Source organism: Pelobates fuscus, chromosome 7, assembly GCF_036172605.1.
Source record: "Pelobates fuscus isolate aPelFus1 chromosome 7, aPelFus1.pri, whole genome shotgun sequence".
NCBI lineage: Eukaryota > Metazoa > Chordata > Amphibia > Anura > Pelobatidae > Pelobates > Pelobates fuscus.
Window position 1 is genome coordinate 209,482,916 of NC_086323.1, and position 20,480 is coordinate 209,503,395.

General features: G+C 46.7%; 1 protein-coding gene across 3 annotated transcripts in view; it reads left to right on the top strand.

Moving 5' to 3' along the window:
- The window catches only part of DDR2 (discoidin domain receptor tyrosine kinase 2), a 288,811-nt gene that overhangs the window by 115,649 nt on the left and 152,682 nt on the right, over nucleotides 1-20,480 (top strand). For all 3 annotated transcript variants that reach the window (XM_063427125.1, XM_063427126.1, XM_063427127.1), the window contains exon 3: nucleotides 15,970-16,072. In XM_063427125.1, coding sequence (XP_063283195.1) covers nucleotides 15,970-16,072 — 103 coding nt within the window. The remainder of the gene's footprint in view (nucleotides 1-15,969; nucleotides 16,073-20,480) is intronic.

The following is a 20,480-nucleotide window of genomic DNA, read 5'->3' on the forward strand; positions in this document are numbered from 1 at the left end:
TATTTAGCAGTCTTTCTGTGTGTGTGTACTCAGCAGTCTGTGTGTGTACTCAGCAGTCTGTGTATTCGGCAGTCTGTGTATTCAGCAGTATGCATATTTAGCGGTCTGTCTGTGTGTGTGTAATCAGCAGTCTGTGTATTCAGCAGTCTCTGCATATTTAGCAGTCTGTCTGTGTGTGTAATCAGCAGTCTGTGTGTGTACTCAGCAGTCTGTGTATTCAGCAGTATGCATATTTAGCGGTCTGTGTATGTGCATTCTGCAGTCTGCATATGTGTGTGTATTTAGCAGTCTGCGTGTGTTTGTATATACACATTTAGACAACGACACACTGCTATACACACACATGCACTCATCCAGACAGTATATACTGCCTCATTGTCAGGATCGGGTCAGGGATCCAACACGCAAAGTACAAACAGGTACAGGGTACGTATACCGGACCTTAGAATGGCCGGACTAACGTACAGAGAGTATAGAGAATGGTCAGAGACAAGCCGAGGTCGAGGGAACGAGAGGACAGGTAAGCGAGTAACAAGCCGGGTCAAGGATAACAGAGGTAAACAGAGTAAGTCAAACAAGCCGGGTCGTAACCAAAAGGATAACTGAAAACACCAGAGCACTGTGTGACTAGACAGGCTAGAACCACGACAGGGCAATGAGCAACAGGGCGAAGTATGTTTAAATACCCTGGCTAGAGAGGATAGACACGCCTCCGACGAGTCCTGATTGGTCTCCAACGGATTGAGTGACAGGTCGTTCTGGATTGGCGTCATGACGTCGGTCTCCGGGCACCATGCTACATAAGGAAGTAACTCCCTCGCGGCCGGCGTCTATGTGAACGGGTCGACCGCGAGGAACAGGAGAAACATGGCGTCCGGACGGATAAACGTCTAAGTCTCTACCTCTCTCGGAGGTAGAGACCTCAGGTACCCTGACAGTACCCCCCAGATATTGAACCTTCCCCCGTGAGAGTCGAGAATCAATAATAGAGTTAACCTCATACTCCTCCTGACCCTCCACCTGAACAGAGCGAGGAGGGGCTGTTGTGGAGGAAAATCTGTTGCATATAAGTGGTTTCAGCAATGAAACATGAAACGAGTTAGGGATGCGTAAGGTAGCAGGAAGAGCTAGACGGTACGCAACTGGATTGATTCGAGTCAGTACCCTGTAAGGACCAATATAACGGGGAGCGAACTTCATGGAGGGCACTTTTAAACGGATGTTCCTTGTGCTCAGCCATACCCTTTCACCTGGAACAAAGACCGGAGCCGCCCTTCTACGTTTATCAGCGTGTTTCTTAACCAGCATAGAGTTGTGCATAAGGATTCGTCGAGTTTGGTCCCACAACTTCCTCAAATTGGCCACATGAACATCAACCGACGGCACCCCCTGGGAAAGAGAAGCCGAAGGAAGAATAGACGGATGAAAGACATAATTCATGAAGAAGGGGCTTGAATGAGTAGAATCGCAGACGAGATTGTTGTGTGCAAACTCCGCCCAAGGAATCAAACCGACCCAATCGTCCTGGTACATCGTAAATATTGTTCAATTTTCTGGTTGGTACGTTCAGCAGCTCCGTTAGACTGAGGATGATAGGCAGAAGAAAAGTTCAACTTGATACCTAGTTGTGAACAGAAGGCCCTCCAAAATCGGGAAATAAATTGAGAGCCTCTGTCAGATACAATTTGGGAGGGTATCCCATGTAGACGAAAAATCTCCCTAGCGAATATCTCTGCCAATTCGGGAGAAGACGGTAGTTTAGGCAGAGGAATGAAGTGAGCCATCTTAGTGAATCTGTCAACCACGGTGAGAATAACAGTCTGTTTTTTAGAGATAGGTAGATCGACAATAAAGTCCATGGCCAAACAGGACCATGGTTTCTCTGGAACCTCTAAGGGATGCAGGAATCCACAAGGGAGTGTATGGGGTTGTTTGGTTTTAGTACAAACCTCACAAGCAGCGATGAAATCTTTAGTATCTTTACGTAAAGCAGGCCACCAGAAGTCTTTGGAGATCAAAGCAAATGTTTTGCGAATACCAGGATGTCCCGCCATCTTGCTGTTATGGAGACACTGCAACAGTTCCAGTTGAAGAGCAGGAGGAACGAAATGTCGACCCGCAGGAGTCTGTTTAGGTGCTAGATGTTGCAGCTTAATGATCTTGGCCAGTAACGGGGAGTGAATCCTGAGATTCGTATTAGCAACAATATTGCATTTCGGAACTATAGAAGAAAGAACCGGTTCCGGTATTAAACACTGTCTTCCACTCGTGGCCTTGCTGGATTCTCACCAAGTTATATGCCCCTCTGAGATCCAACTTGGTGAAAATTTTAGAATCCTTTAACCGGTCAAAGAGCTCGGTAATCAGGGGAATAGGATAGGCATTTCTGATGGTTATTTTATTCAAACCTCGGTAATCGATGCAAGGTCTGAGTGAACCATCCTTCTTTTTAAAGCGGCACTGTCATGCCGAATTCCGTTTTTTTTTAAACCCCCCTCCCGCCTCAACTACATCCAATCGACCCCCTAGTCACCCCCAAATGCCCCTATGCCCCCCACATTACCTATTTTTTATTCTTTATTTTCTGCCCCGATCTATATTCAGGGCGCCGCCATCTTTGTGTGGGTAGGTGAAGTCCCTGTGGGACACGTCATCTGCCCACACTACACAGACTGTGAGATTCCCGCACATGCCCAGTGAAACATCTGGACATGCGAACGGGAATTTCACCTATTCATTCATTCATCAGACAGACGAATGAATGAATAGAAAAAATCAGACGAACAAACTAACACTGTGTATCAGTGTTCGTTTGTTTGTTCGGTTTATTACAAGGAGGGAACTACCGGCGTGCAGCTCCCTCCTTGCTATATGTAAAGACAGAAGCGGCAGGGAGCAGTGCTCCCCACCACTTCATAAGCCCCCCAGGTCCCCTCCTCACTCTATGGGGGTCAATATGACCCCCATAATAGCACAAGGGAGATTAAAATCTCGCCTGTGGCTGCTCACTGTAAAAAAAAAAAAAAAAAAAGGGTAATAAGGGGGGGACGGGGGACCTACTGTCCTCCCCCGCCGGCCCCCACCCCTGGACGGCGGGTGGGGGCCATAATGGGAATGAGGGGGGACCTACTGTCCTCCCCTCAGGCCCCCACCCCTGGGCGGCGGGTGGGGGCCATAATAGTAATAGGTGGGGGGGGGACCTACTGTCCTCCCCCCCCCGGCCCCCACCCCTGGGCGGCGGGTGGGGGCCTTAATAGTAATAAGGGGGGGGGACCTACTGTCCTCCCCCCCCCCGGCCCCCACCCCTGGGCGGCGGGTGGGGGCCATAATAGTAGTAGGGGGGGGACCTACTGTCCTCCAGCCCCCGGCCCCCACCCCTGGGCGGCGGGTGGGGGCCCTAATGGTAAAAGGGGGGGGGGACCTACTGTCCTCCCCCCCGGCCCCCACCCCTGGGCGGCGGGTGGGGGCCATAATAGTAATAAGGGGGGGGGACCTACTGTCCTCCAGCCCCCGGCCCCCACCCCTGGGCGGCGGGTGGGGGCCCTAATGGTAAAAGGGGGGGGGACCTACTGTCCTCCCCCCCGGCCCCCACCCCTGGGCGGCGGGTGGGGGCCATAATAGTAGTAGGGGGGGGACCTACTGTCCTCCAGCCCCCGGCCCCCACCCCTGGGCGGCGGGTGGGGGCCCTAATGGTAAAAGGGGGGGGGGACCTACTGTCCTCCCCCCCGGCCCCCACCCCTGGGCGGCGGGTGGGGGCCATAATAGTAATAAGGGGGGGGGACCTACTGTCCTCCAGCCCCCGGCCCCCACCCCTGGGCGGCGGGTGGGGGCCCTAATGGTAAAAGGGGGGGGGGACCTACTGTCCTCCCCCCCGGCCCCCACCCCTGGGCGGCGGGTGGGGGCCATAACGATAATGGGGGGGACCTACTGTCCTCCCCCCGCCCCCACCCCTGGGCGGCGGGTGGGGGCACTAAGTAAATTCCCCCCCCCCCCCATCAAGGTGACTAGGGGTGCCCAAGCCCCTAGTCACCCACCCCCCACCCAAATAAAAAATGCCCCTACCTACCCCCCTCACCCTAAAAAATAGTGAGGGGGGAATAAAATTGCTAACCTGTAAAGTAAAATTAAACTTACCATTCGACGTCTTCTTTTTTCTAAAATCTTCATTTTCAGCCCCAAAAAAGGCCAAATAAAAAAACATCATAGCCGTCGAACTAAAAATAAAATAAAAAACCCGAGCGCAAAAAAAAAACCCGACGAAAAAGAAAAAACCCGAGCGCACAAAAAAATAATCCATCTTCACCCATGGAGGGCTCCGCGCAGACTGAGCTCCGCAGGGCGGGGCAAGGCTTATAAAGCCTTGCCCCGCCCTGCAATTAGCCTAAGAACACTCTGATTGGTGGGTTTAAGCCAATCAGAGTGCTCTTTGTCATTTTACAAGCGTGGGAAAGTTCTTTGGAATTTTCCCACGCTTGTAAAATGACACAGAGCACTGTGATTGGATGGATTTCAAGCCATCCAATCACAGTGCTCTGTGTCATTTTACAAGCGTGGGAAAATTCCAAAGAACTTTCCCACGCTTGTAAAATGACACAGAGCACTGTGATTGGATTAGGGCCCCCACCCGCCGCCCAGGGGTGGGGGCCGGGGGCTGGAGGACAGTAGGTCCCCCCCCTTATTACTATTATGGCCCCCACCCGCCGCCCAGGGGTGGGGGCCAGGGGGGGGAGGACAGTAGGTCCCCCCCCCTCTTATTACCATTATGGCCCCCACCCGCCGCCCAGGGGTGGGGCCGGGGGCTGGAGGACAGTAGGTCCCCCCCCCTTATTACTATTATGGCCGCCGCCCAGGGGTGGGGGCCGGGGGGGGAGGACAGTAGGTGTCCCCCCCTCTTATTACCATTATGGCCCCCACCCGCCGGCAAGGGGTGGGGGCCGGGGGGGAGGACAGTAGGTCCCCCCCCCCTTATTACTATTATGGCCCCCACCCGCCGCCCAGGGGTGGGGGCTGGGGGGGGGAGGACAGTAGCCCCCCCCCTCTTATTACCATTATGGCCCCCACCCGCCGGCCAGGGGTGGGGGCCGGGGGGGAGGACAGTAGGTCCCCCCCCCCCTACTACTATTATGGCCCCCACCGGCCACCCAGGGGTGGGGGCCGGGGGGGGGAGGACAGTAGGTCCCCCCCTCTTATTACCATTATGGCCCCCACCCGCCGCCCAGGGGTGGGGGCCGGGGGGGGGGAGGACAGTAGGTCCCCCCCCCCCTCATTATCTTTATGGCCCCCACTCACCGCTCAGGGGTGGGGGCCGGGGGGGGGACAATAGGTCTCCCTCCCTTATTTTACTTTACAGCCCCCACCCGTCGTTTAGGGGTGGGGGGCACAGGCTGCTCACTGCTTACTAGACATGCCCCTACTCGCGGTATAGCGAGTAGGGGCATATTATTTACTATTCATTTTTACTTAGTATTAGTAAAGTTGGCTGAAAGACCAGTTTAGGTCTTTCAGCCTTTTAGTAGATAGCTCCCTAATACCGTGGGAATTAGGGGATTATCTACTAAGCGGCTGCAAGATGCAGCCACAGCAATGAATAGGATCGGGGTTTCATTCATCAGAATGAAATTCCGATCCGAACAAAGTACCGAATTGCATCCTAACACCAATGGAGAAACAGTGCTCATTCTGTTAGGATGCAATTCGGCAGTTTTGCCGGCGTTCTGTCTAAGTGACAGGACGTTCGGCAATACTGACAGGAAGCATTGTGGGAACTGGGAGGAAAGCTAGGGATCATGAGAAAATTGCTCTGACCAGCGGAAATGAAGCACACTTTGCTCCTCCGCTGGTCAGAGCTGGTCAAGCGGAGGAATCCTCCATAAGACAGAGTCCCTACTTTGTCTTATGATTTTAAAGAAAACTAAAGAAGACAGGAAGAAAAGAATAACAGATCCTGAGAGAGGGGGAGAAGAGGAAGAGATTGAGGAAAGGTAAGTTCGGCATGACAGTGCCGCTTTAACAACAAAAAATCCAGCCCCGGCAGGAGAGGAAGATCTCCTAATGAATCCCTTGTCTAAATTCTCCTGAATATACTCCTCTAAAACAGCATTCTCTTTAGTGGATAGAGGGTATACATGACCCCTGGGCGGCATGGTACCAGCTAATAGATTAATTTTACAATCAAATGTCCTGTGTGGGGGTAGCGTATCAGCATTCTTTTTGTCGAACACTGCTTTTAAATCCAGGTATAGAGGGGGTATCTGTATCCCCTTAGACTGGGTAGAACTGTCTGGTGTGTTAATTACAGCCAATGGGGATACCCTGCGTAAACACCTCTCCTGACAACCCTGACCCCATGAGAGTATTTCCCCTAACTCCCAATCGATAATAGGATTATGTCTCCTTAACCATGGGTACCCCAGAACTATGGGAACAGAGGGAGACGAAATGAGCATAAGTGATAAGTTCTCCTCGTGTAAGATACCAACAGTCAAGTTAATAGGTATAGTCTCACGCGAGATAACAGGCTCGAGTAGCGGTCTACCATCTATGGCCTCAACGGCCAAAGGTATCTTTCTTAACTGGGATGGGATAGTGTGTTTAGTAGCAAAGGCTTGGTCGATAAAATTCTCAGCAGCACCGGAATCTATCAAGGCCATGGTCTTTAGCACTCCCTTCTCCCACGTTAAAGAAACTGGTAACAGCAACCTGTGATTTTTATAATCATGAGTAGAGGACAAAATAGAAACACCCAAGGCCTGTCCTCTAGAGAAACTTAGGTGCGGGCGTTTCCCGAGCGAATAGGACAATTCAGGCGCAAGTGACCTCTGACTCCACAATACATACATAATCCCTCCCTTCTCCTGTACTGTCTCTCCTCCTCTGAAAGGCGAGTATTGCCTATCTGCATAGGTTCAGGAAACAGTGAGGTATTGGAATCAGGACTTTGAAATGCGGGTGCTAACGTAAAGGTAGGTCTAAGATTCCTCTCTCGAGTGTTCTGTCTCTCTCTTAAACGCTCATCAATGCGAGAAATGAACGAAATTAAGTCCTCTAAATTCTCAGGCAGCTCCCTAGTAGCAACTTCGTCAAGGATAACATCTGATAACCCGTTCAAAAATACATCTATATAAGCCTGCTCATTCCACTTGACTTCTGCCGCCAGAGACCTGAACTCTAGTGCATAATCCACAAGTGCTCGGTTCTCCTGTCTCAGGCGCAACAGTAATCTGGCTGCATTGACCTTCCTACCAGGCGGGTCAAAAGTTCTTCTAAAGGCAGCTACAAAAGCATTATAATTATATACCAACGGGTTATCGTTCTCCCATAATGGGTTGGCCCATCTCAGAGCTTTCTCAATGAGTAAGGTGATAATAAATCCAACCTTTGCCCTATCGGTAGGATAGGAGCGAGGTTGTAATTCAAAATGAATACTGATCTGGTTTAAAAAACCACGACACTTCTCCGGTGAACCACCATAACGTACTGGTGGGGTAATACGGGAAGAGGCACCTACAGTGGCTACCTCTAGGCCTGAATTTACAGAGGAAACTGGAGTAGTACGCGTCTCCTCTGGTGGGTTATTAGCACGAGATAATAACGCCTGTAGTGCTAAGGCCATTTGGTCCATTCTGTGTTCCATGGCATCAAACCTGGAATCAGAGGGACAAACCTGACTGTTTGTACCTGCAGGATCCATTGGCCCTGTCGTAATGTCAGGATCGGGTCAGGGATCCAACACGCAAAGTACAAACAGGTACAGGGTATGTATACCGGACCTTAGAATGGCCGGACTAACATACAGAGAGTATAGAGAATGGTCAGAGACAAGCCGAGGTCGAGGGAACGAGAGGACAGGTAAGCGAGTAACAAGCCGGGTCAAGGATAACAGAGGTAAACAGAGTAAGTCAAACAAGCCGGGTCGTAACCAAAAGGATAACTGAAAACACCAGAGCACTGTGTGACTAGACAGGCTAGAACCACGACAGGGCAATGAGCAACAGGGCGAAGTATGTTTAAATACCCTGGCTAGAGAGGATAGACACGCCTCCGACGAGTCCTGATTGGTCTCCAACGGATTGAGTGACAGGTCGTTCCGGATTGGCGTCATGACGTCGGTCTCCGGGCACCATGCTACATAAGGAAGTAACTCCCTCGCGGCCGGCGTCTATGTGAACGGGTCGACCGCGAGGAACAGGAGAAACATGGCGTCCGGACGGATAAACGTCTAAGTCTCTACCTCTCTCGGAGGTAGAGACCTCAGGTACCCTGACACTCATACACAATACTATACACACAGACAAAGTACAAACATTGTAAGTATTTTATTAGTGATTTAGGGAATCTTCTGCTTCCAAATATTCTCGTTCTTTTATGTACGTTGTGTGCTATGATGTCATGCATATATAATTAATTATGCAAATTAGCACGGCCAGTATTTTTTTCCAAAAAAATGTCAACCCTATTTGGCTGCTGTTTGATGAATAGAGCCGAATAGACTGAAGGGTTCTCATGTTACAAAAAAAACTGTTTCAACACTCAAGGCAGGAAATAGCTGGGGGAAAAAAATCAAATACTTTAAGGAGAGCAGAAAATCGAATCGTTTACTATACACACAGCAAAACATCTCATAAACAGGCATCCTTAGATACAGTATAATTATAAAAACACAAAATAATAACCCGTGGTTTAATACAGGAATTCATTCCAGATACATTCATCTAGTAGGAAAAGAGAAGGAAAAAAACAAATATCTCTAAGCCAACATTTTCTAAAAAACTGTGATACATAAAACTGAAAATGTATGCCATGTGGTCATTGTGTTTCCATCGCCACCTACTGGCCATAGCTAACTATGACAAGGAATCACAATTCCTATCGGGAGGGTTCACGGGAGCTAAATTCATTTTATTATTTGATGTCATTTATGATTAAAAAACAAATCACTGATTAATATAGAGTATATACCTATATAGTTTGTATTACAGTATTCACACATTAAATGAAATGATTTCTGCATTGCTGCTGCTAATCTTTCCAAACACATGGACGTATAACAGTAAACATCCACATACTGTGCAGCCAGGCACTCGACCTCACTATACAGAGGAGAGTTCCTGACAGTCACCTGGGGGCGCCCCAAAACAGCCCCTGTCACTCCCTGCACCCACTACAGCCCCTACAGACCTGCACACACCAGAGATCCTATGCCCCCCTATTCCCTTATCTCCCCTGCATCCACTACAGCCCCTATCCCTCTTTGCACCCACTACAACCTCTTCACTGGACCCACAACAGCCCCTATCCTCCTGCACCCACTACAGCCCCTATCCCTCTTTGCAACCACTACAACCTCTTCACTGGACCCACTACAGCCCTATCCTCCTGCACCCACTACAGCCCCTATCCCTCTTCACACCCACCACAACCTCTTCACTGCACCCACTACAGCCGCTATCCTCCTGCACCCACTACAGCCCCTATCCTCCTGCACCCACTACAGCCCCTATCCCTCTTTACAGCCACCACAACCTCTTCACTGCACCCACTATAGCCCTATCCTCCTGCACCCAATACAGCGCATATCTCTCTTTGCACCCACTACAACCTCTTCACTGGACCCACTACAGCCCCTATCCTCCTGCACCCACTACAACCCCTATCCTCCTGCACCCACTACAGCCCTTATCCCTCTTTGCACCCACTACAACCTCTTCACTGGACCCACTACAGCCCCTTTCCTCCTGCACCCACTACAGCCCCTCTCCCTCTTTGCACCCACTACAACCTCTTCATTGGACCCACTACAGCCCCTATCCGTCTTTGCACCCACAACAACCAGGGACCAGTGAGACACGTGGGGGGATTTTGATTGGACCCTGGACAAGCATTTACTTGGGCCCCCTGACTACATATAGATACACACAAATACACTACCTGACACACATGCAGATACACACTGACCACATATAAATACACACAAGAACATACAGATACACACAGACTACATATAGATACACTGAGACACACACAGATACAAACACTGACATACATGCAGATACAAAGGTACACACACTGTCTACATATAGATTCACCGACAAACACTTACACACATACAGATACACAACCTGACACACATGCAGATACACAACCTGACACACATATACAGATACAAACACTGACACATACAGATACACACACAAACACAAATGGACAACATACAGATACAGAGACACATTCTGACAGACGTATACTTGCAGGGGGGGGCCAGCAGACTGCAGGATCACATTACCGCTCTTCCCTCTCTCCAACTCACGCGAGATGTGCGGCTGTCCGAGCGTTGCCATGGGTTACCATGGCAACGCTCCACGCGGCACGCACGGCACGCTCGCAGGGAGTTAGAGAGAGGGAAGAGCGTTAATGTGATCCTGCAGTCTGCTGGGCCCCCCTGCAAGTATAGGGAGCCGGGGGGCCCACAATGCCACCGGGCCACCAGGGAATCATGGACCAGGTAAGAAACAGAGAGGGGGGAATACAATTTAGTACATTTACATTATTAGATGACATGCATAAACTAGTAGACACACACACACACTCTGCATTCACTACACTAACACACACTCTGCATTCACTACACTAACACACACACTGCATTCAATACAATAACACACTCTGCATTCACTACACTAACACACTGCATCCACTACACTGACACACACTCTGCATTCACTACACTGACACACACTCTGCATTCACTACACTGACACACACTATGCATTAACTATACACCCAGCATCCACAACACAAACACCCTGTATTCACAGTACACACACTACATCCACCACATATTCAAACACTCTGCATTCACTATACAGATACACTGCGTCTAATACACACAAACACTACATCCACTACACAAACACACACTACATCCACTACTCCAACACAATCTGTGTTCACTATATACACTGCATCCGCCACACAAACACACACTCTGCATTCACTGCACAAACAGTATCTAATACACACAAACACTACATCCATTACACACCATCTAATTCACTTCCACTATACACACCACATTCAGTCCTGCATCATTGTCAGCGGACTAGGTAGGAGTCCTGTGGGCGGGCGGGGGCAAAAATTGTCAGGGGCCCAAAAATGTCTGATGGCAGCCCTGAGTGTGATCACTCTGTTCTTTACAAATGCACTTGCGGCTCTCAGGCCTAGCTCTCTTGATTTATCCCCAGGCTGGACGGATCGTGCAGCCAGCCAATAGGGCAGAAGACTCTGTTGCTAGGATCCCTAAAAATCCCCACATAGCTAACAGTTCCAAAAGGAACTAATATGCAAAACTATATTTTTATTCAGGACTAGCCCATGTGCTCATTACATTTAGATTTCTGTGACAACTTCAAAAAACACAAATAACCAAATCATATCAGACAACATACAGAACATTATAATAACATAATGACATATTTATAAAGGGATGGGAAAGACAGTAAGTAGCACAAAACACGTCTCCTGCCTCCAGAATTAGCAACATGCAAATCTACCTGAATATGCAAATTAACAAACCATGCTATTATTACAGTATTATATGCCTGTAGTACATATAGCTGTTACTACCATCAGAGGGTACTATACAAGCTCCATAGCCAAATCCACCTAGTTGGTAGGAAGCATTAGCAGGACAGGAGACCACACAAAACAATTAACAATAAATACATTACAAATACCCTGCATATATAATGGGTACTGGGAAACTTAGACATAGGAGTAGTCCGGGGTCCGCCATAAAGTGTATGTCAGAAACTCCTGGTGATGGCAACTATACTCATTTTACAAAAATATATATATTATAAGAACTGCTGATAATTACCAATATTATATGATTAACAGACTCTACAGGCGGAGATCTTACAGCAGCTGTTAAGGGAAGAGTTTGTGTATACTGTCTGTTAGATATGATTTTGTAATCAGCTGCCATTTGAAGAATTTCTTCAAGACTTTTCTCATCAATATTCCTGGAGTGACATCCAGGAAATCTCTGTTGATCTAGTGTAGGTTTCTTTAATACATAGATCCCTGTTTATATATTCTAGATCGGGGGTCAGCAACTTACGGCACTCAAGGTTTCTTTGCACGGCACTCAAGGCTCTCAGAGCCAAACAGCTTTGGCCAATCCGGAGTCCCAGTGGACTTCATGTATCTGCTAGTGCAAACCTAGCAGGTATTGCAGGTGGTGAGGAACAAGCCTCAATGTACACATTGTATTACTTAATGGAAGTGATGTCAGATCACTTATTCCCCGTACTTGTGAACGGGAATCCACACTGGAGTAGAGCAGCCTGCAGCAGCTATAACGGCTACTGCCTTTGACCTATATCTGGCCAGCATGGTCCCTACTGGACACACAGAGCTGTGGAAGAAGCCTCCACCTCATAGAAGTTAGACAAACAGCACCTTCTCCTCCTCCACCTCCCCGACACACACACACACATAGTCCTCACAAACAGAACACCACTGACAATCCACATACATGCACTCAACTTCACAAGCAGCCTCTCACATGCAATACCACAAGCACATACAAACACACTATGTGACATATCATGAACACACACTATTTCATAAGCAGTCCCCATACAAAGCCCATATTCATAGGTATCATACACAATACCCCAAATTTCTCATGAACATAAACAATATTACACACACAGCCCACATACACACAAATACAATGCTACAAAGCAACTGCAGCACCCATAAATAACACAAGCAGATATGGCAACATACACTCATACCTCAATGCAAAAAAAATAAGATTGGCATGCAAAGGAACTTCAAGATCCTGTTTTGGCACATTACTACTAAAAGGTTGCCTACTCCTGTTCTAGATGCTCGTAATAGTAATCTTGTCTGTCATTTATAAACAAATACCCAACTTTTGTAGAACAAGGTTCAACACTACGCATGGGACTAGGAAAGTATTGGCCCAGCTCAAAGTACATGTCTTTCCTGTAATGGTGCCTTTGCTTTGAGGGTAAAATTTATCATCAAACCAGAGAAAGTCATAAAGTATTTATTTGGTTCCAGCTTCTCGGAATACATAGTTACATAGCTGAAAAGAGACTTGCATCCATCAAGTTCAGCCTTCCTCACATATGTTTTTGCTGTTGATCCAAAAGAAGGCAAAAAACCCAGTCTGAAGCACTTCTAATATTGCAACAAACTAGGAAAAAATTCCTTCTTGACCCCAAAATGGCAGTCAGATATCTCATTGGATCAAGCAGCTATTACCCCACTAATTAGAAATTATATCCCTGTATATTATGTTTTTGCAAGTATTTATCCGATTGCAGTTTAAACATCTGTATGGACTCTGATAAGACCACCTCTTCAGGCAGAGAAGTCCATATCCTTATTGCTCTTACTGTAAAAAAAACCTTTTCTTTGCCTTAGATGAAATCTCCGTTCTTCCAGCCTAAATGTGTGACCTCGTGTCCTATGTATATCCCTGTTTATGAATAGATTTCCAGAAAATGGTTTGTACTGGCCCTGAATATATTTGTATAATGTTATCATATCCCCTCTGAGGCACTGTTTTTCCAAACTAAAGAGATTTAAATGTTTTAACCTTTATTCGTAACTAAAATGCTCCATTCCTTTTTTCAATTTTGTAGCTCGTCTCTGCACCTTTTCTAGTGCCATGATATCCTTCTTTAGAACAGGTGCCCAAAATGGCACAGCATATTCAAGGTGTGGTCTTACCACGATTTATAAAGAGGCAAAATTATATTTTCATCGCGAGAATGTATGCCCCTATTTATACATGACAAAACCTTACTTGCCTTAGCAACTGCAGATTGACATTGCATATTGCTACCTAATTTGTTGTCTTGCCAGACTAAATGTGTGACATGGGGAGAGACATGGGGACACTGAGACACTAGAGACACTGGCAGGGAAGCATGGGGACACAGACACTTGGGACACTGGGAGACATGGGTGCACTTGTGGACGTAGACATGGGGACACTGGGAGACATGGGGACACAGACATTTGGGGACACGAGGGATACAGAGACATGGGGACACAGGCACTGGGAGACATGGGAACACTGAGACACTGGCTGGGAGACATAGGGACACTGGGAGACATGGGGACACTGGGAGACATGGGGACACAGACATTTGGGGACACTGGGAGACATGGGGACACTGAGACACTAGGGACACTGGCTTAGAGACATGGAGACACTGGGAGACATGGAGACACTGAGTCCCTAGTGTCTCCATGTCCCAATGTGTCTCCTAATGTCTCACAGCATCCTCACGTGTCTCAGCATGCCCACGTCTCAAAGTGCCCCCTAGTATCGCAGTGTCCCCATGTTTCCCAGTGTCCCAAAGTGTCTCAGTGTCCCCACATCTCCCAGTGTCCCCTAGTGTCTGAGTCTCCCCATGTCTCCCTGCTGCCTTTCCCCCCCATCCTTCACTGTAGTCTGTCTCGGCAGGCTGGGAGCTGCTGTCTGAACTCTCTGTACTGTGTAGCTGCTCCCCCGCAGATCAGTGAGTAGAGAGAGGCAGGGAGATGCTGTAACTTCCTATCCCTGCCTCTCTCCATGCACAGTGACCCCAACTGGCCGGTGCTGGTATTGCAGAGTAATCTCCGTTTAAACTGAGAAAAATATTTGCATTTGTATTGCCGGTATTACTTTAATACTGTCACGGCCAGGCAGCCTCAAATACTGTCTGTGCCTTAAAATGCCAGTCAGGTGGCAAACCTAAGAGTAGTGTGTAAAAAAAAAATATATATATATATATATATATATTTTTTTTTCTTTTTTTTTTAAATGGGCCTGCAGCTCCATCAGCCCCTATGTTAATCTGACCCTGCATAGACTATGGGCCGTATCCAAAGACCCTGTTCGGAAGTTAAACCTCCCCAGCCACCATTAGCAGCATTCCCTGGGTTCCCCTGGTTTGGCAGTTTCCCTTCATTCGAATTGAACCGAACACTAGCTCCCTGGTGGCCGTTCGCATGAAGAAACCCACAAATTGTCCTCAGTGGTACTTAGCCGCGAACCCTATGGAACTAAAATCGGCATGAGGACTTTGTGGGTTCCCGGGCACCTCAGCAGGACTTAGTGGCGAATGTTATGAACTGTTTTCGGCATGAGTTAACCATGCGGCTCCTGGACAACTTGGTCCGGGATTTTAAACGACTTTGCGATTCGCCAGGAGAGCACTTTTTGAAAGGAAGGTACCTGAGACTAAGGGGCACAAACACTACCTTAGAGCTAGCCAGAGCACCCTATATTTCATATGCATGAGCTCCCGAATATATATTTTTATGTTTGCCTCTCTGTTCCTGGGAGATAATTAGCTTACCAGTCTTTAACGTAATTATCTCCCAGGCCCAGAGATTTATGGGAGAGGCTTGTCTTGCATTGAATGCATTGAATACCCCATGCTGGGGATGTGTATAAAATTAGGCAACTTGGCCATAATAAAGCAGATCCTTTACACCCTTCACGCAGTCTGGGCTAGTATTTGGTTGGATCAGCTATACTCTCTGCAAGAGAGCTTAATCACTTGAAGCTGTTCCCAGTACCCTGTTCCAGGGCGGGAAGCGATGGAGAGACCCCAGCCAAGCTGCGGCAGCTGGGGGCTAAAGCACTCCTGTGTCCCAGATGAGAGCTAGGAAGCGAGCTTGACAGAGGTACCCAGTCGGGTTGCCAGACAGTCTATCGCAGTTATATAACAGGGTATTCTTATTGTTATTAATATTAGCAGTAGTAGGACAAGAACAATTACTTATCTTTCTGTTTCTGTAATTTTTATTGAATGAGAGTTGGCAGTATAAAATGAAAAAAAAAAAATCTGTCTGCAGTAAAATCCTGTGGCCCAATTAAGGAATTAAGGGTAATAGAGAGCCGAATGCTCACGTTATCTCTTTCCCTCTTGTTTCCAGCTGTCTGCCGTTACCCTCTGGGCATGTCTGGAGGCCAGATTCTTGATGAAGATATTACAGCGTCAAGCCAGTGGTCGGAATCTACAGCCGCCAAATATGGAAGGTAAATCAACATCTAGTAAACGTTCTTGGACTTGCTACTGTATGAGCAGGACTTTCATCAGACCTGTCTGTGTAAAAACATCTATATAACGATGAACCTTAATTCTCAATCTATATCTCATCATTCTCCATATTTAGGTATTGGATATCTTGGTCCTTTTCAATATATAACAAACATTTCTGGAATAAGATTAAGGTTCTTTTTTTTTAAATGTTAGATTTATAAAAATCCTTACGCAGCAGTAAAGTGTCTCAGTTTATTAGAGTATGTGCACAACACATTTCAACATGTCTTCCTCGGGTATATATTATGGTATAAAAAATTCCGATTTCTTTTTCTTTTTTTTACAAAATTTTTGTATTTTATTGTGTTTTGCATACAAATGTGTAAATCCACTAGGGTTGTGCACGGGGAAAATATTCAGTTCGGCATTCCGAAATTCAGGACTTCGGTACTTTGGCACTTCGGCACTTTGGACTTTCGGAACTTCAGCACTTCAAAACTTCGGCTCTACTGCACTTTGGAACTTTGGCACTTTGGCACTTCGGAACTTCATCTGAGCAGTGAGTGGGGGCCCTAAATACCAATATGGGGGGGGACCTATTGTCCTCCCCCCTGGCTCCCACCCCTGAGTGGTGAGTGGGGGCTCTAAATTAGAATAAGGGGGGCCTATTGTTCTCTCCCCGGCCCCCACCCCTGAGCAGTGGGAGGCGCCCTAAATAAAAATTGAACTCCCCCTAGTTGACTAGGGGTCACCAAACCCCTAGTCACCCCCCTTAAAATTAATAATGCTCTACCTACCCCCTCCCCCTAAATATAGTGAGGGAGGACCAATAACTAAGTACCTGTAAAAATTCTTCTTTTTTCTAAAATCTTCTTTTTTCAGTCCCAAAAAAGGACAAATAAAAGTCCATAATAACTGTCTCACTTTGAAAGAAAAAAAAACAAAAAAAACCTGAGCGCAAAAAAAATTCAGACAAAAAAAACCCACTGACAATGAAAAAGTAATCCATCTTCACCCATGGAGCGCACCCCGCAGACTGAGCTATAAAGCCTTGCCCCGCCCTGCAATTAGGCTCAAAACACTCTGATTGATTGGTTTAAGCCATCCAATCAGAGTGCTCTGACAGGTAAATGAAGAGACTGACAGGTAAGTCTCTACATTTACCTGTCACAGCACTCTGATTGGTTAGCTTGAAATCCACCAATCAGAGTGCTCTGTGTCATTTTACACAGCGTGGGAAAGTTCTTTGGAATTTTCCCACGCTGTGTCATTTCTGAGACGGCAGAGACGGTGTTCTGGAGCTCCCAGGGCAGCCAGCGCTTTTCTGCCCGGCTTTCCTGCACCAAAACCGGACACTATTACATGCAGGCACCGCTGAACCTCCAGCCCCTGGTTCTTATTCGTGTAGATTTAACCGAATACCTGTAAATTCGGTAGTTTGTATATGTGAATGTTAACCCAGATAGCTATGCCATGGAGCCAATTCGTGGAATTAAAGACTCTAACTCCATGGCAATTGAACTGTATTCATGTGGTCTGAGTGCCATTCACCTAATAATGTGCACTCAGACCTGAGCTATCTGGGGATATGTTACATGTCTGTGTTTTATGTATAAAATGTGTCTTTATGTATTTTAAAGTGATAGTCTGTTTTTGTGTCCCCACGTGTGTAGTTTTGCCTTTGTCCTGGGAGATAATTGAATTACTTCTCCAGGGCAGAGGGGAGGAAGCCAGGATGCATTGTGGGGATGTTTTACTTCTGTATGTCTGTAATTGGTACTTGTCTGTCCATTGTTACAGTCTTCCATCTGGTCCCCTAGGGGAGTGTCCACCAGGTGGGAGACATGCATAAATACAGGGGCAGGTAGCCCTCAATAAACAGACCACTGCTTGACCCTCAACACGGAGCCTTGTCATGTTCTTGGAGGGATTCACTGTATGCTGATAGGGACTGACTGCCAGGAGTGTAAGCCGCTTGGGAGCTTTTCCTGTTCGTCTGCTAGCAGCTATTTGTGAGGTTCCAGTTCGGGAGTTTGGAGTGCTACCTTATTCCCTTGTATGCAGTTCGGGAGTTTGGTGCATTCACTTATATCCAATTTGTGAGTTTTGGTGATTTTACAGTAGCTGTGCCTGTCTTTAAAAAGGGGATTATCGCCTAAACGATTTTAACCCCTTGTCTGCTGAAACGGTCTGTAACAGGGGGGGCACAGTTTCTTTTTTGTTTTTTTTTAACAGTGAGCACAGGCTGCTCACTGTGTACTAGACATGCCCCTACAGGGGCAGAATTTACTAATACTAAGTAATCTTTACTTAGTATTAGTAAATTTGGATGAAATACCAATTTAGGTCTTTCAGTAGAGTTGAGCGGACACCTGGATGTTCGGATCCGGAGGGTTCGGCCGAACTTTGAAAAAAAGTCTAGGTTCGGGATCGATCTTGACCCCAAACTTGACCTCGAACCCTTTTGAAGTCAATGGGAACCCAAACTTTTGGGCACAAAAATGCCTCTAAAAAAGTCCTGGAAAGGGCTAGAGGACTGCAAAAGGAAGTCAAATGGGGGTGAGAGTAGGATAAGTGCCCTGCAAACAAATGTGGATAAGGAAATCACTTAAAATAACATACAAATTAAAAATACAGCTAAGCCATAAAATAGCACTAGATGGAATCTTTGATTTTAGCTTTGGAAGAACATAAATCAAAATCTAAAGCATGGCTGTCAGGAGGATCACCAGAATTATCCATTTGAGAGAGGGTTGGAGTGCAGGGTATTCTCTTTCATTGTTCAAACTGAGATCAACTCCTGATGCATGGAGAAAAGGCCTTCACAAGCCTCTGCTATCGTGTACATAGTTTATATTAAGTGACCCATAGGTTGAGGAGGCGGTGACCGTGGCGGTGTAGGTGGAAGCAGCGGTGGAGGAGGAGGTAGCCAACACAGTTTTTTATTTACACAAATATAAAGCACCTCGCTTACAGCAGCAGTAGCAAAGTATCCAACAGCTCAAAATACATAGTAAAAACAAAGAGAACGTTACCTGCGCTCTGGCCTAAATCCCCATGTACATTTAAACAAAAGGGAGGCTCTTTAGCTTTTATTCCAATGGCCATTTGAATATAAGCTCACCTGCCACGTCAAGGCAAGCCTCAATAGGTGAGTTCCTACACTAGCCATTAGATATGCTGAAATCAGCCAAGAATCTCCAATAAGACAGGAAGGGGTATTTTATAAACCCTTTCACACTTAACCCTTTATAGGGCTTCTACACATACAATAAACTTTGCTGGTATCAGACAAAGTGTAAACATCTCTAATGAGACATGAAGGGGTGTTTTATAACCCCCTACATACCCTGAACAAGGCTATAACATATAAATCACCTTGTCGGTATCAGCTAAAAGGCAAATTTCTCTGTTGAGACAGGAAGGGGTGCTGCCCCTACATACTTATAAACTCTTAATAAGACAAACCTGGGGTGGCTGGCAGCAATGTGACCGTGTCGGTGTAGGTGGAAGCGGCTGTGGAGGAGGAGGAGGAGGAAGTAGCCAACACTGTTTTATATATATATTAATTGGGGTAGCCCAAAAATATTGGGACCAGGGCCGCCACCAGAAATTTTGGGGCCCCTAACTGAGCTCAGGGTCTGGGCCCCTGGGGGCCCACCTCCAAAACCGCCCACAGAGACCGCCTTCAAATCACGCCCACAGGAATACACACACAGACACAAACACATTCACTGATACAAAAGGACACAGATACACACACACACACTGATACATACTAACAGACACACATACTGATACGCATATAGGCATACATACTGACATACACACACTGAGACATACACACATATACAGAAACACAGGCGTACATAGTGACAGACACAAACTAACATACATACAGACACACATGCATAAGGACATACAGACACAGACACATTCATAATGACATACAGACAGACATTCATACTGACATACACACATTCATACTGACATGCAGACATACATACACTGACATTCATACACACATAATGACATGCATACAGATAGACATACATGCATACAGACATACATACAGACATACATTCATACAGACACTGACATCCATACATACACACATTCATAATGACATACAGACATACATACATTCATACAGACATACACACATTCATAATGACATACAGACATACATTCATACATACATTCATACAAACAGACATACACACATTCATAATGACATGTAGACATACATACACTGACATTCATACACACATAATGACATGCATACAGATAGACATACATGCCTACAGACATACAGACATACATACAGATATACATACAGACATACATAGTTACATACATACTGGCATACATACATTCATACAGGCACTGACATCCATACATACA